Raw genomic sequence first — 25697 nt, 5'->3', positions numbered from 1 at the left:
CGTTAACCACCACGACACTCAGACGCCACTCTTCCACCGAGTTTGATTTAAGTTTTTATTTTTGATTCAACCTTTTACAGTACTGTAACAAAAACCAAAACAAAAATACAGAAGAAAACGTGTTTAAGGAATACATATTTTTAAAGGCTCTAATTACAAAAGTTGACTTAGAATGAAAGTAGTGGCGGCGGGAGGAGGGGGGCACACATTTGGAACGGGGATGTGGACTGAGCAGTTGTTTTTTTCATAACATTGTGACTCCTTTGAATGGCCCCTGGTCAGTTGAACAGCTGATTCGGTACTTGTTTAAGAGAGGGGGGTGAGGGGCGCTGGTGGATCAAAATAAGAGCAACACCGAAACCATCCATATTGAGCTGAAGAGGTCCCAGTTTTACCCTCCCTGTGTCATCCCAGAACCCAGTCATCCATTTTTTAGTGACTGCCGGGGCTGGGCCACGGGACGACAGTGAGAAGACAGCAGGGAAGGAGGATAGGCCCGTCTTGGTTCTTTCCAGCCATGCATTAAACAACTACATATAACAACTGCCAAGAGCCATGGAGGGCCACCCTTACAAACAGAACGAGAGGCCAGTGAGAATGCGAGGCGGGCAGTCTAGGTTTCATAGTTGGGATTCTTGCGGAGGATAACAAAGCCCTCCAGGATGGGGGTGACGGGGAGGTACTCCTCTGTGGCCAGCTCCGCCCTCTCTCCGTGAGCCAACAGCACCGGTGTGGTGTGAGTCTGGAAACCTGTGATAGCCTTTGGCTTTCCCGCCTGGCCCACAACATCCACAGCCTGAAAGACAAAACACACGAGGTCATGTAAGACAACAATTTCTCAAGACGCTCAGACGGCATCTCAGGAAGTAACAGAACTTCTCAATTATACCAGAAATCTCTTTTTGCTGAATATGTGATGTGATATTGTCCTGCTAAGTCCGACTGACACAAAAGAAAAGTCTTGTAAAACAAACTTAAAGAAGCAATATGTAACTCTGACACCTAGTGTTTCAAATGGGTACTGCAAACTAAATTCTGAACAGTGTAGAGAGCTGTCTCCCCCCGCCCCCTCCTCTCTAGAGTCGATGTTCACGCAGGTTGCCATGTGGTGGACACTGAAGCTTCAGTGTTTATCCAGCTCTGCATCAGTCTGTAAACCTTTCTGTGTTCTAACCTCTCTCCATTTTTCAAAAGCATCTCCAATATTGATCCTAGTTTGAGCACGTTTCTGCTCGTGGAGCTTATTAGAAACATGCAGAGGCATTTAGGTCGAGTACAATCACACTGGCAAACCGAGGGGCGTCCAAAACCACTGTGTGTGGGGGTGTCTTAAAACCGCCTACCTTCTCTGGTCCAAACAAATCCAGAGCATTCAGGACCAGAATCTAAAGTTAGAAGGAGGACATACTGGCTGCTGCATTGTTGTCAGAGAAGCCAGCACTTCAACATAGCATGTTTCCTTAATGTCTGATCATATAGTAAGCTCACTTTATCATTTCACTCACTACACATCTCTGGACAATTACAGGGACCTAAGAAGGCATTGAAAGTTTCCGAGCACTCTTTGACTTTGGTGCCAACAAGATACAAGTTGTTAAATTGAACGCAAGGCCCCCCCCCCCCCCCCCAAAAGAACAGAGCAAAATGTCCAGTCTTTGTGCAATACTTGGGTAACTGTTAGCAGTTTTCCAGGAGCAAAAAAACAGTTTTTTTGTTCTTATAGCCTCACCTGTCCGACTCTGACAGACACAGGCAGCGGTCGCAGCTCCTCATCGAAGGTGACCAACATACGAGGCTGCATGGCTGCGACCAAGCCGTAGAGAATGTAGTGAGACTTCCCCAGGATTACTGTAATGCACAAAGTGAACAGAGAATATCAACAAACAGAAACCAAAAATGTAACTCAGCTTTTAATTTAGAAAACAGAACAGGAGGATGTTAAGTGTGTGGAGCAGCAGGAGGAAAATAAACTGACTGTTCTTGACGTCAAGGAAGGAAACAAGCACTGTGAGAAGTCCAGCCACTGCGACCTGACTCATCAGCTGTCTGTCGCTATGGTAGGGACAGAGTGTCAGTGTGCCTTTGCCCAGGTGAGTCAGACCCTGCGGAGAGACAAACAGCACAGAGTCAATAGAGACTCAATAGAGAACATTTTTCACTTCAGTCCACGTGTGTCTGGTACAGAGTGCCTCTTGTGTTGCCACCTACCTGAGCCAGTCGGACCATGAAGAGATTGTTGGGGTCTTTGGCGTGATACTGTGCCAGCTGACGCAGCATGGCGGCCAGACGGGCGTTATTCGTTCCTGAGGAAGGGAAAAAATAAATGAAGAGGTTGTTAAATGTGTTGAGGAAGTTTAGACTCTGGGCTCTCCCAGAGGAGCAAGATCACTCAGGATGACAAATACATCACACCTTCAAGTACAACATGTTATTCCTAGTTGGTACAATGCTGGAAATAATTTGGTGTGTTAAATTTGAACTGAAGCTGCCAGTATAGGAGCGCCAGCATAAACACTGTGCTTCCACTCTTTCCAAACCCCAAACTGGTTTCACCAGGAATGGGGGACCTGGTGCTCTTCAAATGAACAGCTGGGCCAGTTTTATTTACATCTATTGAGATCACATCTGTTCCTCTTACAATGAGAATGAAACGGGTCATAAAACATCTACATTTGCTTTTTTTTTTTTTAAATGTAACCATAGATTGTCTGGAAGTAAACCATGCTTGTTGGCAGGTTTTTGAGACTTGGTGTTAAGAGTTTTATTGTTTCCTGTCTGCACTCGTCTTTACCACCTCTATTCAGCTGAGTCTTTAACCTGAATGTCTAGGAGGCATAAGAGGGGATCAGCTGAGCCAGCGGGGGAGAACAGCGCTGTGTGTCTTCAGCAACGTTGAAATGCAATATGACCTCACAGACTTGCACACCAATATTACGCAGTCACAGAATCAATATGAACGTACACAGACGTGTTAATGGCTGAGCTTAGTTACGGTACCCTTGCATGTACGCAGTCTGAAAAGGGCTTTTGTGTGCTACCAGGTTGTCAATAAGAAAAATAACAAATTACAATTCAATGTGCAACCCCTACACAATCATATATACACTTACTGGTAGGCTAACATTGAAGTGCCCTCTAGTGGACAAACATACCAACCGCCTGCTGATTGACGGAATTGAAAACAAATAAGACCACGTCATCCATTCCTTTCCAACTTACCGCTGCCCACCATGCCCATGGCGAAGATGGAGTTGTGAGACACCTCAGGGTCGGCGTCGTGTGAAAACTTGCTGAGGGTGTCCAAGATGTTGAGACGAGGGTTGGACACTGAAATGAGAGCCAGGGCGAGGGGCACTGCTCGCCTCAGGGTGGGCTCGCCATAACGCAGCTGGTGATAGGAACACAGAACAATTTATGATTGCAGTGTAGTACATACTGCATTGCATAGTAGTGTGTCGTAGGCGGTTTCTAAAACAGCTCAAGGTTTCTGTTTGAAGGGACGCTGAGGAAGGAAGATTGTGATGTATCAACAGAATGAAAAATCAGGTTGTGTAGAGATGGACGAAAATGTAAGTATCTAAAAGGTAAATATAAACGAAAAGAAAACAAGTCGTGCTACTGACCAGATGTCCAAACGTCCGCAGGGCCATTTCAGAACCAATCTCCTCCCCCATGGCAATAAGGGCAATACCAAGGACAGCTACACCCTGAAAGAGGGGCATCAAAACAACAGCGACGTGAGTAAACGGAGAGAAACACTGGCGCATAAGACCGTTTCTGTAATAAGTAAGTCCTTACCTGGTGCGAGCCCATGTCAGCAGCACTCTCCTTCTTATCTTTGTCCTTCTTATCCTTCTTGTCCTTGTCCTCTTCTTTCTCCTTCTCCTTGGCTTCGTAGTGCTCGCTGCAGATGTGGAGAAGCTGCTGCACCTTCAGCACATTACCGGAGCCTGAGGTGGAGGGGAAGCGGGTCAGTTTTAGGAATCAGAACCAGCAGACTCATCATTAAACGGTAAATCACACAGAGATGATTACATGCAGAGATTGGATCATTTCTGGAAGTTGCATTTCTGTGAGACTGACCTGCGTATGCACAGATATCCACTAATGTGTTGGCAAAGCTGCGGAAAGGTTCAGGTACAACCTGTAGAGCTGCCAGGGTTGTCTCAATGGCCTCTCCTTTACCTATGGACAGAGAATCCCAAGGAGTTTGTTTTATTTCTCCTTTGGGTCATAATCAGAGGTATTGACTTACAGGCCTGCAGGAGGCCATGGCTCACCAAGGTGATTGAGTCCCAGGCCTAAAGGCAGCCAGCGGGCGTACGAGTCCTTCAGCTCCGTTTCATTCTTCTCCATGATGGTCTGGACGATGGTGGAGGTCACGTCACCGTTACAAGATCCTACTGCGATCATACCGCACGCTAGAGCTGTCACGCCCACCACCTGGAGACCAAAGACACACATACTGAAACTTTGCAGAGGTGGCTGAATATGTGTGAAGTAAGAGGAGCCCCTAAAATGAAATGTGTCCCCTTACCTCCATGCTCGATTTGGAGTCTCCCATGACGGGGAGGAGCAGAGAAAGGACATCTTCTCTGTTGGAGCCAGCGTACGCAAGACCCAATCTGAAAGCAAGAAAAGAGAGAAGTCAAATAGAGAAGAAGGAAGAATGTTTACTGACTCCCTGTGGAGAGACTCAAGAATCAGAAAACTTAAACCTCTTTGATCCTGGATAACACTATAAATCAAGAAAATGTCCTTGTATATGTTCGCTAAAGGAGACCAGTCTCCTCACCCAAAGATGGCTCCTATCCTCATGATGTTGCTGTTGTGGAGGACGTAGTCTGAGAGCAGGGCGAGGGCCGGGTCACATTCGTTCCTCACACCTGAGTTGACAATGCCACAAGCCAAGAGGGCACCGGACTGCAAAGGGAGAGACGATGACGGTGTAAGACAAAAAAAAAGACAAAGAACTTGAAAGCTTGTGTTGTGATCGTTTTTCCTCCTGGGTGATCTTTCACCGCTTCTTTGAAATTCTTGGATGTATTTAAATTGTTGCCGGTCGTCCCTCCTCTTCAAATGTCACTGGAACACGCCTTACAAACTGCACGGTGCTGATCTTTCCTACAGACGGTCTAACCAGCAATTTCCACATAATCTGTGCACGCTGCGTTCCATCAGCTTCATGGTTTTAGCCCAGCCAACGAGAAACGGCAAACCTGTCTGTTTCTGGAGGGTGAGCGCAGCCATATACACGTGTTTGCAAGATCACAGGAGAACTACAAGATCACGCGGGAATAAAGAGAACGGCATGCAAACAATATGTTGCTTTGTCTCTCTGAGGATGATTTGTTGTTTGTTCGGCGCCTGTTTCTACATCATGTTGATAAAGAGATTCTAAATACGAGTCTGTATGTTGTGTGTTTTTTTTTTTAATTGACCGGATGCTTTGTGCGTTTCCTTGTCTGACTTCCTGTACGGGTCAACCCGTTCTGTTTAGCTTGACGCGTGCTTGCAGCGGGCTACTTCAAAAATAGACTTGAAATGGAGCGGAGTGGAGCTGCTGGCACGCTCCAGAGACGGACCACGGGGCGTGAAGTGGAAACAGTAGCAGTGACTAGAGAGGCAGCAAACAGCTTCATAGCGTGCAGCGCTGATGGGCCGCTGTGAACCAACAGATACACATCGGCTACTGACCGAGCATGCAACGTTATTTGCAGATCGTCCGATGTCTGTCAACCGAACCGCTATGCTGAATACAGATGTTTAACCATCGTCATAAAAGTAAATAATAGTCTAAAATGACACGTTTCCCAAAACACCAGTCCAGTGTTTACCTTGATGTAGTCTTCAGAGGAATAGAGGTATTTGTCGATCTGAGTTAGACCGCCATCCACGTCCCACAGCAGGATCATACCAAGGGAGGCAGCAGCACTTAACATTCCTGGAGACATTAACGGACATGGATAAATGTCTAGAAATGGCGACCGGGCTTATAATTAGGTACTACACCTACTGTGATATTTGTCTTCTCTTACCATGGTCCTTGTTCTTGTACAACCATTTGTTCCCATCATCCGTGAGCAGCTTGTCCTGTCCAAAGGCGGCATTCACAAAGCCGTTCACGAAGGAAGAGGCCAGGTTCATACGAGCAGAGTCCACCTGGGATCCGCTGCCTCCGAACCCTGTCACATTACGTAGAGGTCACGGCAGTTAGTGGAAAAAAGCAATGAATAAAGATTCTTCCAGTATTGATCAGGTGAATAAAAAAAGTGGCTCACTGTTGTTTTCCAGGTGTGTTTTGTAGATGTCATCGGGGACTTTGGGCTCCATGATGTCCAACTGGGGAGGAGAAAAAAACAAAAGACAAGAGTTATTTACAAAAGTGAAAGTTTAGTCTTCATTACGGTGAGGGTGAGCTCAAGGTCACGATCCTCCACCGCCCTCTATGAAACATATACTTTGTTCTTTTCAAATCAAATAAATCCCTGAGGCCAAAATCCCTAAAGTCCCTCACAACTAAACCATTCGACTTCAAGCTCCTGGGACGATCTTTTGATTTTGGCGACCCCACGTGGACAAAGCAGTGCCCTTCACATCTTTGCTGACCTGCGTCTTATATACTGGCGCGACTTATATTCTGGATTTTAAGGTATTTGTCTCTCACCTCTCGGGCCAGAGCCAAGAAGTTGCTGTTGAGCTGCACATTGGACATGATCTCTGTTAGGTCTTCATAATCATCGACATCCTCGTTGAGCTCCAGAAACATCCCATGACGACCCAGCATGAATGCCATCTGCTTCTGGATAACTCTGCAACGCAAAGACAGCTTTTATTTCCATGAATCACCTACTACTACATCCGATACCTGACATTTAAAGTTCAAAGCATTCATGGAAAACGTACAAGAACAGCAAAGGGTAAAAACGAACACCAAAGGTTTGAAATATCCACTTCTACATGTGCATTAGTTAAAGTCTAAAACAATTGTAATATGCATATAAACTGCATGAAACTGTTACGCCTCCACCTCTAAGACAATGTGCATCTGTTGCCTGAGGAAGGTAAAGCTGACCGAGGCGTTGTAAGAACCCTGTCGACCGACCAGGCTCAGTAAGATTAGTGCATTTTTCCCACAAGCATCTCTGCAAGCGTCTACAGCCCGTTGTTAGGAAACTGTGAGTATGTGTATTCGTATTCAAGTGTTACCTTGACGACTTGAGGCTATGGCTAAATTGGATAGGCTCATTCATACATGTTAAACAGATTTGTAAGGTTCCAAACTTATAAAGCGAACTTGAAGATTGTTGAGGAAAGAGACAACTTTTTGAAAACATAACTCAAGTTAGAGGTTATTGTTCTATTAGATCGACTTTGAAACAACTATTTTTAAGTTGGAAAAGTTATGTTTTGTTGCTTTAAGTTTGTCTATGTCTGTTTTAGTCCAGACAATCACAATTTAAGATGAAATGGATGGTTGATGAAGGGAACTTGCCGCTACACACAGGAAAAATAATTGAACAAAGCAAAAATAACTTGTCAATCCATCTTTTAAACATTCATACATTATGAACATCAGCGTGACATTAGTTCATAGTTTAGGAAATGTTATTTTGATCATCCTTACATGTCTTTGCAGGATGTGAAGATGTTTTCCACCAGCTCCACGTCGTTGAGCATTAGGGCCAGGCGCAGGGCCTCTGGGTAACGGTTGAACTTCCTGAAGATGTTGAGGGCACTTCGTAGCAGCGCTGAATTCTCCGGCTCAGGAACGTAACTCACGCAGCTGAAGGAGGGATGTAGAAAGTCAGCAGTAGTAGACACACTTTCAATGATAAATACGTCTGAATTAAGTGGAAATGTTGCACGTACCTTGTGAGATACAGGCAGACTTTTCCATAAGCATTTTCGTCGATGTAGTCCTCCAGCATGTCCAGCCTCTCGATCTCCATCAGCAGGTCGCATGCCTCATGCTCGGCATTGTGGGCCATGTTGTAAGGGACGATCTCCTTAACAAGTTTCAGCAGGGTCTCCTGTTGGGCCTTGTCATTCTCCTCAACCTCCTGCCACTCTTTAGCCACCTCACCGGCCAGGTGTCTGAGACGAAAAACAAAAAGGAACCAGCTTAGACCAAAGGAATGAAGCTAACAGCTGACTCCGTCAAAACATACTGAGATACTAAAATCATCAGTTTTCAAACGAAGAAACGGTTCATCCATTTTTGGTGTAAAAGGTCATTTTTCCTTAAATACAGAAAATACAAACCATCACAGAATCTCTGCACGTAGTTGTTTTAATACAGCTTCTCTAAATACAACAAGGGCCTTTCACATACTGGCAGAAGTCACAGAGTCATTTCTCACCTGACGTATTCATGTCCCCAGGAGGCCAGCTCTTCCTGGGATCCCAGCAGACGGTACTTGAGGCACTCCCTCTCACCGCTCATCGTCATGGCGAGCACTGATACCACGTCAGCACAGAAACGCTGCACACACGAACACACAGCAGCCAAAGTTTAAAATCAACATTTATAGTTGAGATAGAAGCTGCAGCAATAAGTCAACTTATTCTTTGGTCAGTCCTCATAAGATTATTCCATTACTTTCTAGGTGCAAGAACTAAAAACAAAATCATCCTGGATCACAGCTGCAGAATCAGAACTTTTAGGGCCGCGAGTCCTCCCCCCAGAGTTCCTGTACATTCTGAAAATATTATCAAGTCCAAAGAGGGCCTCTTGGGGTTGTAATAATATGCCTGGATTTAGATTTAGACTCTGGAAACGCAATAAGTTCCTCTAAAGGTTCTTTGTCTCCAAATAAACTTTGCTGTTATTATGATTTTTGCTATTTTAAATCTGACCAGATCTATGAATTTCAATATGTGTCACTTTAAAAACAAGCACTATTTTTATAAGGTTATTTTTTCAACAACAACAAAAGTGTGCAGAAAATGTACCCATGCATGAATTCACCCTACCTTGTTCTCTCCGGTAGCCATGCCATCGTAGATCTCTTTGAGCTTGCCATAGTGTGGGCGCAGGAATTTGAGGGGCTTGGGTACTGAGGTCATGGAGGTGGTTGAGGAGCGGATTAGTCTGCGCAGCTCTTCCAGTGCAGGACGGTGCAGTGACGTGTTCTTCTCCTGGTAAATTGTAAAATATGTCAGCGTTTATTTTTGCAACTTTACTCAGACATGAAACAGGCGATAATAAAAAAAATGTGATAGCTTTACTTACACTCAATCTCTCCACCATCATTTCCAGATCTTCTTGTAACTGCTTGTCTTCCTCTGACTGTGAAGAGGTGAAAGAAGAATGTAAGTATTACTTATCACAGCCATGAAGGTAAAAGGGTTGATCCGCCACTACAGCCTATTGCCTGAAAAATAGTGTGATGTTGTTATTCCAATTGCGGTGCATCCTAAACTTTCATTGCCAACTACCTGCAAACTCTTGATTCTTCAAAGCATTAAAGTTAATTGTACTTTTTTCATATTTGAGTTAATGCTGTGACCGTAGAACTAACAGAAGTTCCTTACTTTATTGCCAAATAAAATCAGGGTCGATAACAAACTGCAGGTAAAGTTCGCTCAACTTTAAGACAGTACAGAAATGAAAAATAAAAGCACAAATGTTTTTATTTTGAAATGCAAAATGATGGAGTTTCAAACAAGCGAACGAACTGCCTCAGGAGAGGCCACAGCCTTTTTAAGGACTTGTCCCCGCTATCCTCTTGGAGGCGTTTAATAATATCAAGTCAAAAAAACACCAGAACCATTATGGCAACAAATGCTGCACCAATGTGACTTTTCTAACCTGTGCAATATCTCCTGGATGTGAAATACACTTTGAATGTGATAATGTTTAGTATTCATACTTTATCTATTGCTTCTGGAGCAACAATTGTGAGAGCAACATCTTCTTTCAATTTCGTTATATTGTGCAATAACTATTAAGATATTCTAATTAAAAAAATGTGATTATCGCGATTTACTATCGAAATTTGGCGATTAATCGTAATTATAGAATTGAATCGTGGACAACTCTACTATCTACATGAATAAGTGTTGTCTTTAAACTAGACCTAAACTCGGTGAAAACAAGTTTACAATGTTATTTAATTAAATACCTCGGTTAGATCAGGTTGATGCATACTACATTTTCAGGATTTGATTGTTTATGTGACGGCGTTAGCTGCTTTGTCATGTTATCCAGCGTTAACTCAGCTAGCTTCATATGCTAACACTGATGACAGCACACACTGCAGCGGTAACAGCTAGCAAGCTAACGTTAGCTCACCGGCTGGCTAGGCTACACTTAGCTAACTCATGAACTCGTGTTAAGAGTTGTAAAGTCGTAGCACATGACGGTGAGGTTGATCCGTGTCCAGAGTAATAATCCGGTGTGATGGAGTGTTATGAGGTGACTGTGTTGAATGGTGAAGGACTCGGCCTGCTCCCCCGTGCAGTCAAAGCGGCAGTGACTAAGGCAAAATAACACTACATGTAACGCTGGTTAGCACGCAGAAAACATGGGAATAAAACACTCCAACCTACCAGCTCTTGCTCCTCTTTCTTGTCCTTATCTTTCCCAGAGGGCTGCTGCCCCTTCTCCTTCTCTTTCTCCTTCTCATCGGTCTTTTCGGGCAGCTTTTTCTCTTTGTTTTTTGCCTCCTCCATGGCTGCGGCTGTATGAACTATCGGCTAGCAAAACGGAACTGAGGCGCTGAGAGGCAGGACTTCTTCTTCTTCTCTGGTGTGAAATGTGTGTTGTAATTTCTTCACATCGCCCCCACTGGTGGTGATTAGATATGGCGATTTGAGATGGTTCACGTACACATGAGTAGCTTTACGACAGGTGACCGCCCACCTTTTCGGCAGCTCTAGTTCTAGAACTACATTTCCCCATTCAAATCCTCGATTGACATTTTACTAAATTCGTATATCAAGAGATTGGACCCTCGTACGAAAACAACCAGCTACCCAAATCCTCGTGAATATAAGTAAACGTGTAATTCGGCGTCACAACGGCATTGAAAAACGGAGAAAAGGCAAAAGTACCGCGTACATATCTTTTTCCGGAGTCAAGGAACTACACATCCCACAACCCATTGCGAATGATAACGTTTCTTCCTAAATTCAACATTTGTCGTTGTTATAGTGTGTATATTATTAATTCAATTGTTGTTATATATTGTTGTTTGTGGTGTGTAAATATATAAATTACATTCACTGCTGCATAAGAAGTTTATAAGTACATTTCGTGTTATCCTTAGCTCACTAACTAACGTCGGGGAAACGTTTCCATGGTTACAGCGAGCTCCACCAATCAGAGACGTCGCTGTGAAACTTTAAGCTCGTGGGTAGTGTAGTTATTTCGCCCCTATATCGCGAATAAACCACATTGAATTTAAAACGAGGTTGATATCACAAGAACTTGTGTCTTCTACTTGAACATATACCATCGTTTCACACTCAGGTAGCTCGTGGTCAGTCTACCTGTGATGGCTCTGTAGATATTATGAAGTGTTTTCAGTGATAATTTGACTGACACATTTGGGGCCGTAATGTTTTACGGTCTCATAAAATATCAACACATGCTACCAAAATATGTGTCGATTGTAAGACTTTATAAATTCGTTCTGATTGTGGAAATATAGAAAAATATTATATGACAGGAAGGAACTCCCTGCAAATATCAAAGAGATCAGTCGAGTCTGATACCTCCCACATTTTCTACAGACACTTAAAGTAGCAGAAGAAGTTGTCATATGACTATACGAAACTGGATCACATGTTCCCAGTCTGTTTCCTTCTGTAAAACATCATGGCTTTTGAGGCGTGCAGGTTGCCTCTGTGCAAATTCACCTTGTTGTTCTTGTTTTCTCTCTTCGTTTTTGGAAAGACACAGCATAAGGGCTTCGGGAGGTTCAATCAAGAGCAGCACAGCAGCACAGCAGATGTGTTTGGGGAGCAGTGGTTCCTTCAGAAACTGGATCACTTCAATGGTGCAGACAGCAGAGAGTGGAAGCAAGTAAGTCGTTTTTTTGTGAATCTTTATCATCCTGCACAGCATTAAAATTGTGAAAGAAATGACATTTTAACGGTGTTTAGATGTAGTCTAGACTTAGAGAAGTGAATGAATGCTCACAGAAAAAAATTCGATCAGACAAGAGAGTGAAGAAGTACATAAAGTAGATTGTAAAGAAGTCCTCAGAAGTTAAAGTAGAAATAACATGGGTAATAAAATGATTCTATGAGAGATAATAAAACAACATGAAAAAGGGTAAGCAGCTGTGTGTCAGGGTTTGGACTCTTTGTTTAGTATTTTATTATTTCTCTTGATTAGTTTGAAGTGGTATGTTTTTGTTTACATTAGGGTTTTGTGGTTCTGTTCTTCTCGGTTGTGTTGTTTCAGAGGTGTGCAGCGTTCCTTCGACTAAATCATCAGGATCCTGGTGGGATAGTTCAGGGCTTGTGCCTTTTTCTATCCATAGGGTGGGTGGGGGTTCAGATATGTCAGCTGAGGTGGCAGGATGCAGAGGACTCAAGGTTTACAGGGCACATGCAGACCAAGGCACCAAAATTAAACGTTGTGCAGAAATTAAAAGGTGTGCAGTGTTCCTGAGCACTGCGGTTTTTCACACCGCTGCAGATCATTTGGCTTCATCTACGTCTGCTCTTAAACTCCTTCTCCTCATCTCCTCGCTCTGCTTTGTCCCAGCGCTCCTGAACGCCCTCAGTCTCGCTGCCATTGCTACACAAACTTCAAGCAGCTAAACCGACTCCTAAAAATCCTTTAGATTATGTGATGGGTTATGAATCTGCCCAATCAAAATACATTCTTTAAAAGTGCTCACATTGTTATTCTTAAGATGTGTTTGGGCCTTGTTGCCTTTTATTAGAGAGACAGAAACGCTAGGAGGAGAGAGAGCGAGGGGCGACCTGCAGCAGAGGGCCGAGGTCGGACCCGAACCGACAGCCGCTGCACATTGGGTGTGCAACACAACCACTAGGCCATCCGGCGCCCCTCACATTTCAATTTCAAGAGCCAACAGCCTCACTAACAATCCTACACAAACTTCAAGTCGGCGTTCAGAGACCCAGTCACAGCAGAACAGAGACTGTCAACCATCAGAGCTAGAACCTTTTATCCTCTCTCTCCGAGTTTCGCTTTTTGGACCAGGACTTTTAGCTAAATCATCCCACTGTGGAGGTTAATTGCATGTATGATAGCTAGAAAGGTTATTGCATATTTAACAGATTTTGATTGAACAGTTATTCCAAAGTTGTTTTCCTTTGGTGCAGTATTTCTAGCCGTTGAATAAGTTAATGTTTATCCAATTATAGAGGGGTAGATGATTTAGTCCTGGTGTCTGAGAGGGGAGGGATTATGGCGTGAGATGGCCACAGGCAGGAGGTGCCCTGTTGTCGTTGTAATAAAAACTAGGTTAGATGAGATTTTGGCAATACTGCAAAGACACATACAGCTCAATGCAACCTGACGTAGCATAAAAACAAACACAACACACAAGCCTGCAACATTAAATACAACTCAAGAAGATCCTAAAGTGTTCAGTCTTTGTCTTTGTCTTCTCTGTCTGACCTGCTGGCTTTCGTCTCCTTGGCTCCTCCTTTGAACTTTAACCCTGGAATGCCCATTCCTTTAGGATTGTCCACCTTTAATAACTTACACTGTGCTCCCCCCTGCAGAGGTACTTTGTAAATGAAGCCTTCTACAAGCCCGGTGGTCCGGTGTTCCTGATGATTGGAGGAGAAGGGCCAGCCAACCCAGCCTGGATGCAGAGCGGCACCTGGCTCACCTATGCCGAGAAACTGGGAGCGCTGTGCTTGATGCTGGAACATCGCTTCTATGGAAAGAGCCACCCAACAGCGTATGTGTGACTTCCCTGTTCAATGCCTGACCCTGTTTGTTTAAACTACAAGGCTTAGGTTTATTTGGGTGATAATAAAAAGGAAGCATCACTTCTGCTTTGTGACCTGTTCCAAAGAGCAGCAATAACATCACACTGAAAATGTGGCCAGTTTGAGAGATCTCAGCGGCTCTGGTTGCACAATACTGTGGGATCAACAAAAGGACATGACCCTAACTTCATGTGTTTTGGTGTGTAAAGCAGCTGAGGCACCACTAGATGGCAGCACTAACCACGGCTCTTGTGCTGCAAACTTGTTCAGACGCTCACCTCAAAATTCCTTCTTCTCTGTCTTTAGTGACCTCAGCAACGACAATCTGCGCTTCCTCAGCAGCCGCCAGGCGTTGGCTGACCTGGCACACTTCCGCACCGTGATGGCAGAGGACCGAGGGTTGACCAACAGCAAGTGGGTGGCATTCGGCGGGTCGTACCCCGGGTCTCTCGCTGCTTGGTTCAGGCTGAAGTTTCCTCACCTGGTCCACGCCTCCGTGGCCACAAGTGCACCTCTTCACGCTACTGTGAACTTCCCAGGTATGAAGAGTCACCAGCCCATCCGAGAGACAATCAGACGATTTAGCGGATCATTTTTAGGCTTTTTATGCCTTTTTATTACTGAATTGCTCTAAATTGAAATTCCACATGAATGTCTCGTTTTGTTCAAGAAGTCAGAGCCCAAGACGGGTTAGAGATGAGGAGGAGTTCTCTGTCTGTGTCTGTGCTGTGATTGGCTGTTCCTATTGTTTGCTTCTGGAAGGCTTCAGGAGGTCAGAGGAGCTTTGACCCTGGACCCAAACGCTCATGCTCTCTTAAAGACATTTTTCGAGGAAAATATCCGCGACAAGATCCCCAGATGATAGTACACATGGATAACTGAGGTCTGATATCTTTCTTCTCCAGTCCGAGGCAACGCAAGGTCATTATTTCCCCCCAAACATCACAGCAGTTAGTCAGCAGTAGGAGGTTACCTTTCAATACCCCGAGATTTATAAATGTGGAGCATCTCGTCTGAGAGCCCGTTTTAGAGCTTCATAAACTGTGACGTCCGCTCTGGTAGTGACTCATCGTTTTCCTTTCAACTTCCCAGAAACATCTTTAAACAAATCATCCTCCCAGCACTCGGCTGGAACTGGGATCAAGTGTTATTTTGAGGGTGAATTGGTGCATTTTTCATTTGGCCTGAAAATGTCCCCGGCGTGTGTTTCACCAAGTTTTTGTGTCTTGCTGTGTGTTTTTTTTTTTTTAATAGCAGCACAAGTTTAAGTATCCTCTTGTCCCTCTTTCTGTCTTCACGTTTCGCTAGAATACTTGGAGGTTGTGTGGCGTTCGCTGGCCTCAGAGAACGCAGAGTGCCCCCTGCTGGTGAAAAAAGCTTCAGATACCCTTTTTGAGCGCCTGAAGGACCCGAAGACCTATGACAACATCACCAAGGACTTCAGGTACAGTGTTTTAATTCTCTGTTGTCCGTACTTTGGCTATCCTGTAATTTACACCAAAAAAGAAATGGTCTCGAATAATGACATTCACCCTACATAAAGCAATATGTAACTCTAACACCTAGTGTTTGAAATGGGTACTGCAGTCTAAATTCTAAGCATTGTAGAGAGCTGTCTCCCCCCCCCCCCCCCTCCTCTCTAGAGTCGATGCTCATGCAGGTCACCATGTGGTGGACACTGAAGCTTCAGTGTTTATCCAGCTCTGCATCGGTCTGTAAACCTTTCTGTGTTCTAACCTCTCTCCATTTTTCAAAAGCATCTCCAATATTGATCCTAGTTTGAGCACGTTTCTGCTCGTGGAGCTTATTAGAAACATGCAGAGGCTTTTTAGGTCGGGTACAATCACTTCTATCTGAACCACTTCTCTTGCCCGCTTCCATCACTACAACACCTGTTGGTTTGACCTGATAACTGCTCTCATATCTGACAAACCGAGGGGCGTCCAAACGGCCGTGTGGGGGTGCCTCAAAACCGCCTACCTTCTCTGGTCCAAACAAATCCAGAGCCTTCAGGACCAGAATGAGCAGTGCTGCAGACTTGCTGGTATAGCTTGGCGTACTATAAAGACTCTGCTTCTTTCAGCCTGTGACATCAGTCCTTTTTTTTATCGTTTTTGGTTTTTGGCATTACGTCATGCTACGTCTGCAGACATTTAGGCTGACCCTGGTGATGTTTTATATTCCCATATTTCCGGTTGTTATGGTGAAGCTAAGCTCATTCATTGTCATGTTGTTTATAATTTTGTGGTTAGTCTCACTGAAGTAACACAGTCATGGAGAAACGCTGCAGCCCTGCCTATGTGTCCGCTCTGTGCTGACCACACTGCAAGTATTTAATTTGAGCTTCTTTCAGATCATGCAGACATGTCCTCATGCAGGAACAAACACACACAAAAGGCGTTCCCTGCTTCCAAACCACAACGCCTCAGCGGATACGCTACTTAAGTCACAATTTCATCAAGAATGACGTATCGTTCCCTGAAACACAAACTGGGCTGAATATACAGTCGTCTCTATTTTAGCAGATCACAAAATCAGAATGCTTCCTAAACTTACCAAAGATGTGAAGGATGCTGAAGGAAACTCTGTACCACTCTGACTCTGCACCTCATTACTGTCAGAAAATCCCAATCAGCAAAAGTGAATTAGCCTAAATCATTTAATGTAAGAACTTAAGAGGACAAAGCTACAGCTATCGTTTCTGTGAGTCTGTACTCAGGCACACCCTGATGCTGAACACTAACAAGGTCACTTATTGCTTATTATTACAGTTTTAATGTTAGCAGCACTAGAGGCCAAGACAACTTTCCCCAAGGTGCAATAATGTGTATCTCAACACATCGCATCGCTTTTTAATTTCATTGCATCCAATCCGATCATAGGATATCGTAAAGTGTCGATGGAAAACATCCCATCCCAGATGATTCTCTCCTATCTTTCTCCCTCTGGACATTGAAGTCGGTCGATTCAAAAATATTCCAGAAGAAAACGGACTTTGTGAGATGTGTGAGTTGGACGAAGTGGAAACTGAGTCCCATTCACAAATTATAACGACTTAGGGTCCAGTCCTTTTTTCATGAATTTCAAGAGCTTGGAAAAGAAAACGCGATATTCTGTTTAATTTGGTTTGTCTTGCTTTTTCCTTTCTTTTTTTGTTTAGTGACAATGAATAGACCTAAGCTGCAGTCTGACCCTGGAAGGTTTTAATTCATGGTGTCATTTACACTCATGCAGGCTGGGCAGATAAATGTATGAATGACACATTAATCAAACTTTCCTATCGTAGAGTATCTTAAGAAAGGGGTGGTTTCCTTCTATCAGTAGTGGACCTGACCGGTCTTGATATAAAATCCAAGGTCCACACCGAGAAAAGACCCAGTAGAATTGCTTTCGACTCCGAGACGAGACCTTCAAAAAGAGATCTCGAGACCAAGACCAGTCTGGAGCACTAGAACAGTCTGTGGTAGAGTGTCACGTTGCATCCTATTGCATCATCACATCCTGTTTAGCAGTAGTTTGTACAACTTCTTATTTCACATTTTCTTCACATGTTTACATTTATAAATGAGCAGCGGAACTAGACACTACCCTGTTCAGTACGTGTTTCAAAAGCCCCCTCTCCTGGTCTGGACATGAGGACGCTTGTACCAGTTTTTGTGCAGACTAATCTCACGGCAGTCTGTCCAAAGCATTAGACAAACCGACACGGTCGTCCTGCCACTCTGTACTTTGAAGTTGAACTGTTCATGGAGAGAAAAGTTTTTAAAGACAAGATCCCACAGTTCATCAATGTCCATGTCTCTAATATTTACTTTGGGGGAAACGTCCTAAGGTTTTTGGAGAAAATGTGACAAGATGCATCTTACTCCACATGTCCTCTTCTATCTCCCTAACCCCTCCCTTGTCTCCCTGCCTACTCCTTTCCTCTCCCCTTTCCTCCTTCCTTCCTTCCTTCTTTGCTTCTCCCCCTCCAGCCTGTGCTCAAAGCTGCAGATCCAGACAGAGAGGGACTCAGCCTACCTCCTGGAAACGCTGGCGGGCAACTTCATGGATGTTGTCCAGTACAATGAAGACAACAGGGCGTTCGAGGTGAGGGAGAGAGGAAGCATGGCAAACAAGTACAACATAATGGTTCAAAGGTCGCTGACAAACAATCTCTTAAGACCCAACTTTAATACTTTCATATTCTAACATGCCCAGGAATCATCAACAGTTCATACTCGTGTTTGTCATAAGTGTAGCGATCTCTCGGGTCAGAACGGGAGATTTATTTTCCATCTGATACACAAACATCACATGAGACAGATAAAGGAGGGTTTGTGTTGATCTTGTGGAGGCCACAGGTTGACCTATAGTGTCGAGTCTTGGTCGAGTGAAACGCAGGTATGAAGTGCTGGAAGGTTACAGGAAGTCTACAGAAACTTTATACACCAGCTTTGTTAAACAGCAAGAGGCCCAGAGATGCACGTCTGGAAGAGGGTCCACTGTGGCTGCTGGCTTTCATACTTTGTCCGCATCTCTATATGAGAAGTGGAACCCCTTCATGGAAGCCAAAGTGAAGCTTCTGTGTGACTTACTGTTTACAGTTAAACTGAGACTCACCAGAAACAGATGAGCAGACGCTACTCCAAGATGCCGCTTTAGCTGTCAAGAAACTGAAGAGCACAGAAAACGAAGCTGAAGCTGGAAGTCGTCCATTACTAACTGCTAACAAGACGGCCATCATTCCCAGAGCCATAAACCGCGCTGAATGGTTCAGAAATGGACACTTTATAAGATTTCACAAGAGCTTTAGTGACATCCCTTGAGGTGACTTAAAACGTAAATGTTGTATGCAACAACACCTGTAGGAAGACTTTGTTATGTTCTTCTTTCTATTTATTATGGAAACTCTTGTTTGGACGGACAAAAGGGTTGTTGGTGGTCCTATAACTGATAGACAGTTCGTCCTGTTGTGTGCTTAGTTTAAAGGAGGAGTCAGTAGGAATGTTTGTAAACATTCAAACTGGGCCCCTCCTCCTGGTCTCATCGCCCCCAGAAGCCCCGCCCCCTGCAGGACGTAATGTGTACGTTTACTACTTGTATCTACACTGCAAGCTAACACACGCTAGCACAAGTTAACCGTCAGTGTCCAACAGGAAGTAGACCAACTCCACGTCCACGGGTAAAAGACAACACAAGGTTCACCCTCGTTTTAGAACCAGCTTTATCCGCTTGGTGTTTCTCCTCACTGTGATTGTATTTTCTCTTCTTTGCTGCTACATCCACGTCCGTCATATTCACCGGTTTGAATCTCGTCCAATCACTGAATTGTATCCACTCCTAAACTCACCTGCTGCGCTGTCATTGGCTGGAAGAAACACACCAGCTCCCCCAGAAATGTCCCGAATCAACCAGAACAAAGCAGAACAGTAAAATCCAGTCAGAGGACAGAGTCTCTGCAGACACAGTCACCACCACACATGTATGGAGGCCCAGAAGGGACGATAGAGCAGCTTCACTTTAGGAGAAGTCTGTATTTTATTTTGAAGGAAGAAGCTGCTGACTCCATCTTTAATGTCTTTAATGCACATGTGTTAAATGTGTTGTAACTTTAATCCAAGACCTTTCTGGAGACAGTGAACACAACCTCTTATCTTGAAAGTATCATACAGAAACTCAAAGTTTAAAGAAATCTCTGTTCTGCAATAAATTACATCAAGCTGGAATTTTGACCAAGTTCCAATGGTGGTGAGATGTAATCGCCCCACGCTTTCTGTTCCTTTTTTAGTTATTTTCCGTATCAGTCCTTTATTTTATAACCAGCCTTTCCGTTATTCCCCTCCCCTTTTTCACCCCATCCCCTCTCGGTCTCCCTGCTGCCTTGAGGAGACGTGAGTCCGGTTACCAATAAGCTGATGTGAAAGAACAACAAAAGACTCTGTGGTCTCTCTGGTTTCCTGTCGCCCCAAGCTAAAGAGACGCTTATAAAAGATCCGAGAGGAGCGCTGGGCAGCAGCGTTTACAGAAGCCAGCAGACAAACATAGCAAACAGCTGCCTCTGCGACACAAAAGGCAGCGCAGAGAGCAAACTACGAGGTTTTAGGTACCACTGAGGAATTTAGGTACGAACCAGAGCTGTGGTGAAACTCGATCTGAAGAGTCAGAGCGGTGGCTTCACAGTTGAGGGGTTATCAATGGGTGCTTTATAAAATAGGGAAGGACATTATGTAACACCACTGCTTGAAGATAAAGCACCAACAGTTCTGCAGTTCGCTTAGAAGATGAAAATGTGTTATGAGAGTAGTCATGGCTCATTTAGAGAGACAACTCTTTCATTTTGTAACAAAGAACAACCTGTAACTGCTGCAAATGTTGACTGTTTATACCCGACCGGGCACCACCACCATGTTGGACTGATGCAACCGAGGGGCTAAAGTGCAGGATGAGTTTGTAAACGTGCTCTAGTCACTTCCTGTCAGCACTTGTGCTCTGGTTACTTCCTGTCAGCACCTGTGCTCTGCATCTAGTCACTTCCTGTCTGCACTTGTTCTCTGGTCACTTCCTGTCAGCATCTGTGCTCTGCCTCTGGTCATTTCCTTTCAGCACATGTCCATTCACTTCTGCATTGGTTTAGTTTTTCAGACCCAGAAGCTAAGTCCACTCCTCAGACACAAACAATACTCCAAAGTAAACTTTCACTCACAGAGTAGGCTTCCACAAACTGACGTCCATCCTTTCACACGGATGAATTCAGAGAATGATAAAGAACGCATGTGTATTTCCTTTTCCTTTTTGAAACGTGTGTCAATTCAGGGCGTGGTGGGTACCAACGTCACCATCAAGGTGCTCTGTGGCGTGATGGGTGACACTTCACTGGGGGACCCTTACGCCCGCTATGCTGCTGTGTCCCGCCTCATGATGGACACCTTCTCAATTAAATGCCTGGATGCCAGCTTCGACAACTACCTCAGAGACATGACGAACACATCCTGGGAGGGGGCGGCTGCAGGGGGAGGTAGGTCTGATGATATTTTTAAAAGAAGAATGTGCAACATGTGACATGAATATATCAGAAATCCAGTCTCTCCTGTGTAAATGTGTCTCTGAGTCATGACTGTCTACAATGAGTGAGAAGCTCGAGTCCCGCTGGCTGTGTTGTTGTCAGAGCCGTGTTTACATGGACGGGACGGCCGGCTCCTCCCCTTGAGTATAAAAGCTGTTTTAGTCAAGGACTAGAGAGAAGAAGAACATACTCACTGATTATTTGGATGTTAGTAAAAGTTTTTAGATCACGGTCATTCTGTGTCAGTTTACATGCAATGTGAAGCTACGAGCTAACTACAGAGCGCTAACATTAGCATGCTAACACAACAATGCAGGACACAGGTGATAGCAGCTCAAGCCGAGGACAGTTTTGTCCACTGCTTGCGCTTGACTCCTGGGAGTGGAGGGGAATTGGAGGTGTGTCTCTGGAAGAGAGTGGAGGCTTCAGTATGGAGGAGGTGTGGCCAAACAGCGGTTTATTGTTTCATGCTAGAGCTTAAGGGCGACATCTACTGGATCAAAAAGTCGCACATTCTCCCTTTTTAAAGGTTAACATGTTGAATCTGTTTAGAAATGTCACCTTTACGAAATCATGAATGTTGAACAGCTTTTTTCATGAACCTTGTTTGTTTTCCAGTCCACTTTGTCGGCAGGTTCTTGTGTTTTTTCTTTATTTGGACTAAAATGTGTATAGTGATGTCGTTCAAAATGTTCCAGTGTTGTCCAACGATGATCCAGGAGCAAAACGCTCAAGAAGGAACACAAGAGTAACCTCAGGAGACAAAACTTAAACACAGCTACAAAAAGATATGTGAGCGGTGAGATGGGATGTGGTCACTATTTTTATATGGCAACCCCTTTTTGGATGTTTTGTGACCAGATTTTGATAGAAAGATTAACCAACGTTGGCTCGGGGTTTGGTGGAGTTCTGGCAAAGTCGGTAAACCAAACCAAAGTAACACTTTCTTATTGTTTGGGTGCAGTTAAAATCAGCATTTATGTTTTATCAGCCTTTGAAGAAACCATGATGTGTTTATTTTTAAAATGTCAATGAGAACAGTCGACTATTCTAAGACTGGATGTGCTAATTTTAGTTTAACTGTGTTTTTCTCTTCTCGCCGTGTTTAGCCACAGCTTTGGGGTTCTGTGAATGCCGTGTTGTTACCTTTGTCCCAGGCTGTGGTTCCAGTTCCCAGCTTTGGTTTCAGGAGTGGGAGTGCTGGAGGGAGAAAAAACTGGAACAGGAAGTGGTCTCTTTAAAAAACCACTGGGATGTGTCTGCAGAAACTCCCCCTCCCCCCCCCCCCCCCGAGTCATGTTGGTTTCAGTTGCACTCTCTCTCTCCGTTAATTGCTGCTGAACTAATGACAGTGAATACTTTATCTAGAGGAGAGCTTTTTTCATCTATTCGTTAGCCCTCTTTGCTGTGTGTGCTGTGATTTTTACACACCAGCTAAATATGTGGCCACTGGTAAAAATGTTGTGTGTTTGTGTTTGTGTGTTGCCAGGGCGACAGTGGGTCTATCAGACCTGCACTGAATTTGGATTCTACCAGAGCACCGATTCCCCAAACCAGCCATTCTCCGGCTTCCCTCTCGTGTGAGCATCCTAATCGTTGCAACCCTGCACAATGAACACACAGTTACTCACTAATATGATCATGAAAACATGGGAGAAGTCCACCTGTACTACTCTTACTTCATATATCCTGTTTGTGGAGGCCCTGCGTTTTAAATGTGCGTTCTCTCGTCTAGATTTCACGTTCAGCAGTGCGCAGACTTCTACAACGTCAGTGCTGAGCAGGTGGCCGAGGCCGTAGCCCAGACCAACGAGTATTACGGCAGCTACGGCATCTCCTCCTCCAGAATAGTGTTTCCCAACGGGTCCATTGACCCATGGCACGCCTTGGGAATCACCCAGGGCACCAATCCTGACCTCCCAGCTGTTTTCATCAAAGGTGAGAATGTGTTAAAGGTGACATATCCTCCTCCGCTTCGCCCATGTTTAAATAAGTCTCAGAGCTCCTCAAAACATGTGTGAAGTTTCTTGTTCTAAATCCACTCTGATCCTGTATTTGATCAAGTCTATAAACCCCTCTATTTCAGCCCTGCTCAGAACAGGCTGTTTCTGTGTCTGTACCTTTAAATGTAAATGAGCTGTGTCTGACCACGCCCCCTCTCTGGAAGGGCTCGGGTGGCTCGGGCTTTCTTGCTCCATGTCCTATTGTTTACAGTGAGAATGCAGACTCAGAGGGCAGAACAAACACCTAGCTGTGGGAGTGTCACCCACCTGGGGGAGGGGCTACTGCCCTTTGTGATGTCATGAAGGGAAAATCTCCAAACGGCCTGTTTGAGCACACATTTTCTGAAAAGTGGAGCAGGAAAAAGACTGAGAGGATGGACTGTTCTCATCATTGGGGGGTTTGTTGACAGACTAGAGAAACATATTAGTGTTAGAGAAAGATGGTAGTAATAATGATAATATGTGACCTTTAAAGGAAATTGTTGCAGAAGACGATGAAGGGAGACTTGGTGTGGTTATGTTGTGACGTCTTCTGGAAATAACATTTTAAAATGAGCTGTATTTATCAGTCCATGCCTCCACTAACATCTCTGCTTCTGTGTAACGTGCTGGCTGCAGTTAGAAGCTGTGACGTAGATGGAAGTGAACTCAGTGTTTTACGTGTTCTTGCTTTACTGCAGCTCTAGCCAGAGCGTTCTGGGTCTGCCTCTCCTTTACAGCCTCAACTGAGTCCTTAATGAGTGTTTCCAGGTCTAACATCTGTTCAGTAACCTTTAATACTAGATTTCCTGACATTACTGAATCTAAGCAGCAGCCTTAGAATAGAACAATGGCGTACTTGTTCAGCTCTGAGTTTATTGGTGTATAATTGTCCTTGTAACTCAGAGAATCTGTTTTATTGTTGTTATTTGTTTTCTTCATATTGTGTCTCTCCTCCAGGAACAGCCCACTGTGCCAACATGTACCCGGCCAGAGCAGAGGATCTCCCCCAGCTAACTCTTGCCCGTGATCACGTCTTCTTGCTCCTGCAGCAGTGGTTGAAGAAGTGACTGACAAACGAACAGGCCAATCAGAAGCGTTTCAACGCAGACTAATTGCTTTTTTTGTCCCGATCATTGACCACCACGTTATGACTTCTTAAAAAGGCACTTTACAAGAGTATCAGCAGGTACAAAGTTCAGGTATTTAAAATGAAAGAGCCCATTTTACACGAATGAATAAAGTTCTTTTTTTATGATTATTGGAGTGTTTCTGTCTTTATTTTCAGTTTCACTCTGAGATCTTAGATTGTAAAAGTGAATGCATAACAGAATCACTTTTTGTTGACTTACCAGGAGGGGTGTGCAAGAAACTAGAGCCCTCTTCAGACTGCCGATCCAAGCCATGATATTTACGCCCCTGATATGAATCATTTTAACAATTTGACTGAAGATCAAACTTGAAACAAACACAACATACTCGTGCCATAATGATAGGAAAAGCGCTCAGTGAAGACATCCCTTGTCCTAATTATGCCTGAATGATAAGTAGCATAATCTACCCTATGGCCCTTAGTTGCCACAGCAACCAAACCAGCATCTCCAGCTTCAACAGAACCAGGCTGTGTTGATACACCAATACTATCTACCCTACCACATGGCCCCTTCTGGCCCCCACAACTCAAACCGTGTTGGCTGATGGACAGAAAGAGCTAGGACATCATCTGGAGATGTCAAGTGGTATACTCCCTTCATCTGTGTTTTGTCACCGATTAGTCCCACAACACCTCGGGAAGGCCGGACAGACCACTTTCTTGTGTGACAATAAATGAAAACTTCCCCTATTTGCTTTTACAAAATGCCATTATCTGCCCCAACCGTGACACCTTGTTCGACCAAATCTTAAGCGAACATATTGCATGTTGAGTAACTCCGGCTTTTGAAATGTCAGGAAGTTATCAGTCAGTTCATCGACAGCATGAATGCACACGCTACAGTCATGCTGAAACAGGCAGATATGAAACAAAGACAAATAACATTTCAACAGAGAATATGCCCAGAAATGGTCTCCAGTCCGACTCGCTGAGTACAAGCTTAGTCTTGTTTTGTGATAAGGATGCTACCTGGGTGCCCAGCAGGAGCATGGTGGTACCTGCAGCAGCACACGCTAAGAGCTCTCTTAATTAGCCTACATGTTGCTGTCGTGAAGTGCAGACATGCTGTTTAAAGGCAGCCTATGCAACGGGGGGAAAAGAAGCGGCCTCTTGAGTCATGAGTAAACGACTCATTACCTCCTCCAAACACAGACACAGTGACCCCTCTTTGCATACCAGTGTTGCTGGACAACATGCTTATAAGACCCCCACTCTAAACACAAACCACACGCCCATAAATACTGTGGACCAGGACCCTGCTTTGAATCCAGCTCCGCTCTGAGTGTCCTGAGCTGTGGTACTTAGCTGTCAAAGCCTCCGTCTGTGTATTCAGCGAGAGGCTGAGTGAGTCTAATCCATGGAAGCTGAGGCTACATGTAAAAAATATGTTATACGGCCATCCTTTGATAAGCTAAACATTTACAGAGGGTGGTCATTACTGCCTGTACACTCCTGTAATTTAACCCCCCTGCACCTACTAATCCTCTCTTTTGGCTGCAGCAGGGATGTAATAGAGCTTCAGTCTGATTCTAAGTGTGTGTGTGTGTATCAGCTCACAGGATAGAAAGGTGGTCTTTTATGAAAAGGTGTCTGT

General features: G+C 44.4%; 2 protein-coding genes across 2 annotated transcripts; one reads left to right on the top strand and one right to left on the bottom strand.

Annotated features, from left to right (window-relative positions):
* Positions 1–36: 36 nt before the first annotated feature.
* psmd2 (proteasome 26S subunit ubiquitin receptor, non-ATPase 2) lies at positions 37–10725 on the bottom strand. Its single transcript, XM_020636865.3, has 21 exons — positions 10555–10725; positions 9236–9292; positions 8977–9141; positions 8364–8485; positions 7873–8097; positions 7628–7786; positions 6668–6812; positions 6282–6342; positions 6039–6185; positions 5838–5944; positions 4796–4923; positions 4538–4625; positions 4281–4443; positions 4084–4185; positions 3799–3950; positions 3624–3707; positions 3220–3388; positions 2209–2303; positions 1976–2102; positions 1730–1848; positions 37–796 (listed from the first exon to the last, which is right to left on the bottom strand). The coding sequence occupies exons 1-21, from the start codon at positions 10675–10677 to the stop codon at positions 614–616; spliced, it is 2721 nt and encodes a 906-aa protein (XP_020492521.1). The 5' UTR covers positions 10678–10725; the 3' UTR covers positions 37–613.
* A 1066-nt stretch (positions 10726–11791) lies between these two features.
* Positions 11792–24211, top strand: prss59 (serine protease 59, putative). Its single transcript, XM_020636887.3, has 9 exons — positions 11792–12031; positions 13711–13892; positions 14230–14462; positions 15232–15367; positions 17898–18012; positions 20719–20920; positions 22458–22548; positions 22704–22906; positions 23911–24211. Exons 1-9 carry the CDS (start codon positions 11825–11827, stop codon positions 24018–24020), a joined length of 1479 nt encoding a protein of 492 aa, XP_020492543.1. The 5' UTR covers positions 11792–11824; the 3' UTR covers positions 24021–24211.
* The last annotated feature ends 1486 nt before the right edge of the window (positions 24212–25697 follow it).

Source organism: Labrus bergylta, chromosome 11 (genome assembly GCF_963930695.1).
Source record: "Labrus bergylta chromosome 11, fLabBer1.1, whole genome shotgun sequence".
Lineage (NCBI taxonomy): Eukaryota > Metazoa > Chordata > Actinopteri > Labriformes > Labridae > Labrus > Labrus bergylta.
The sequence above is the reverse complement of the archived record's forward strand: the minus strand, read 5'-3'. Positions and strand labels throughout refer to the sequence as shown.

Coding starts and splice junctions, on each gene's coding strand:
- prss59 (XM_020636887.3), top strand. CDS start 11,825: ATGGCTTTTGAGGCGTGCAGGTTGCCTCTGTGCAAATTCACCTTGTTG. Junction 18,013..20,718: donor AAGACAACAGGGCGTTCGAG/GTGAGGGAGAGA, acceptor GTGTCAATTCAG/GGCGTGGTGGGTACCAACGT. Junction 20,921..22,457: donor GGGGGCGGCTGCAGGGGGAG/GTAGGTCTGATG, acceptor GTGTGTTGCCAG/GGCGACAGTGGGTCTATCAG.
- psmd2 (XM_020636865.3), bottom strand. CDS start 10,677: ATGGAGGAGGCAAAAAACAAAGAGAAAAAGCTGCCCGAAAAGACCGAT. Junction 5,945..6,038: donor GTACAAGAACAAGGACCATG/GTAAGAGAAGAC, acceptor TAATGTCTCCAG/GAATGTTAAGTGCTGCTGCC. Junction 797..1,729: donor TGTCTGTCAGAGTCGGACAG/GTGAGGCTATAA, acceptor TTTGTCTTTCAG/GCTGTGGATGTTGTGGGCCA.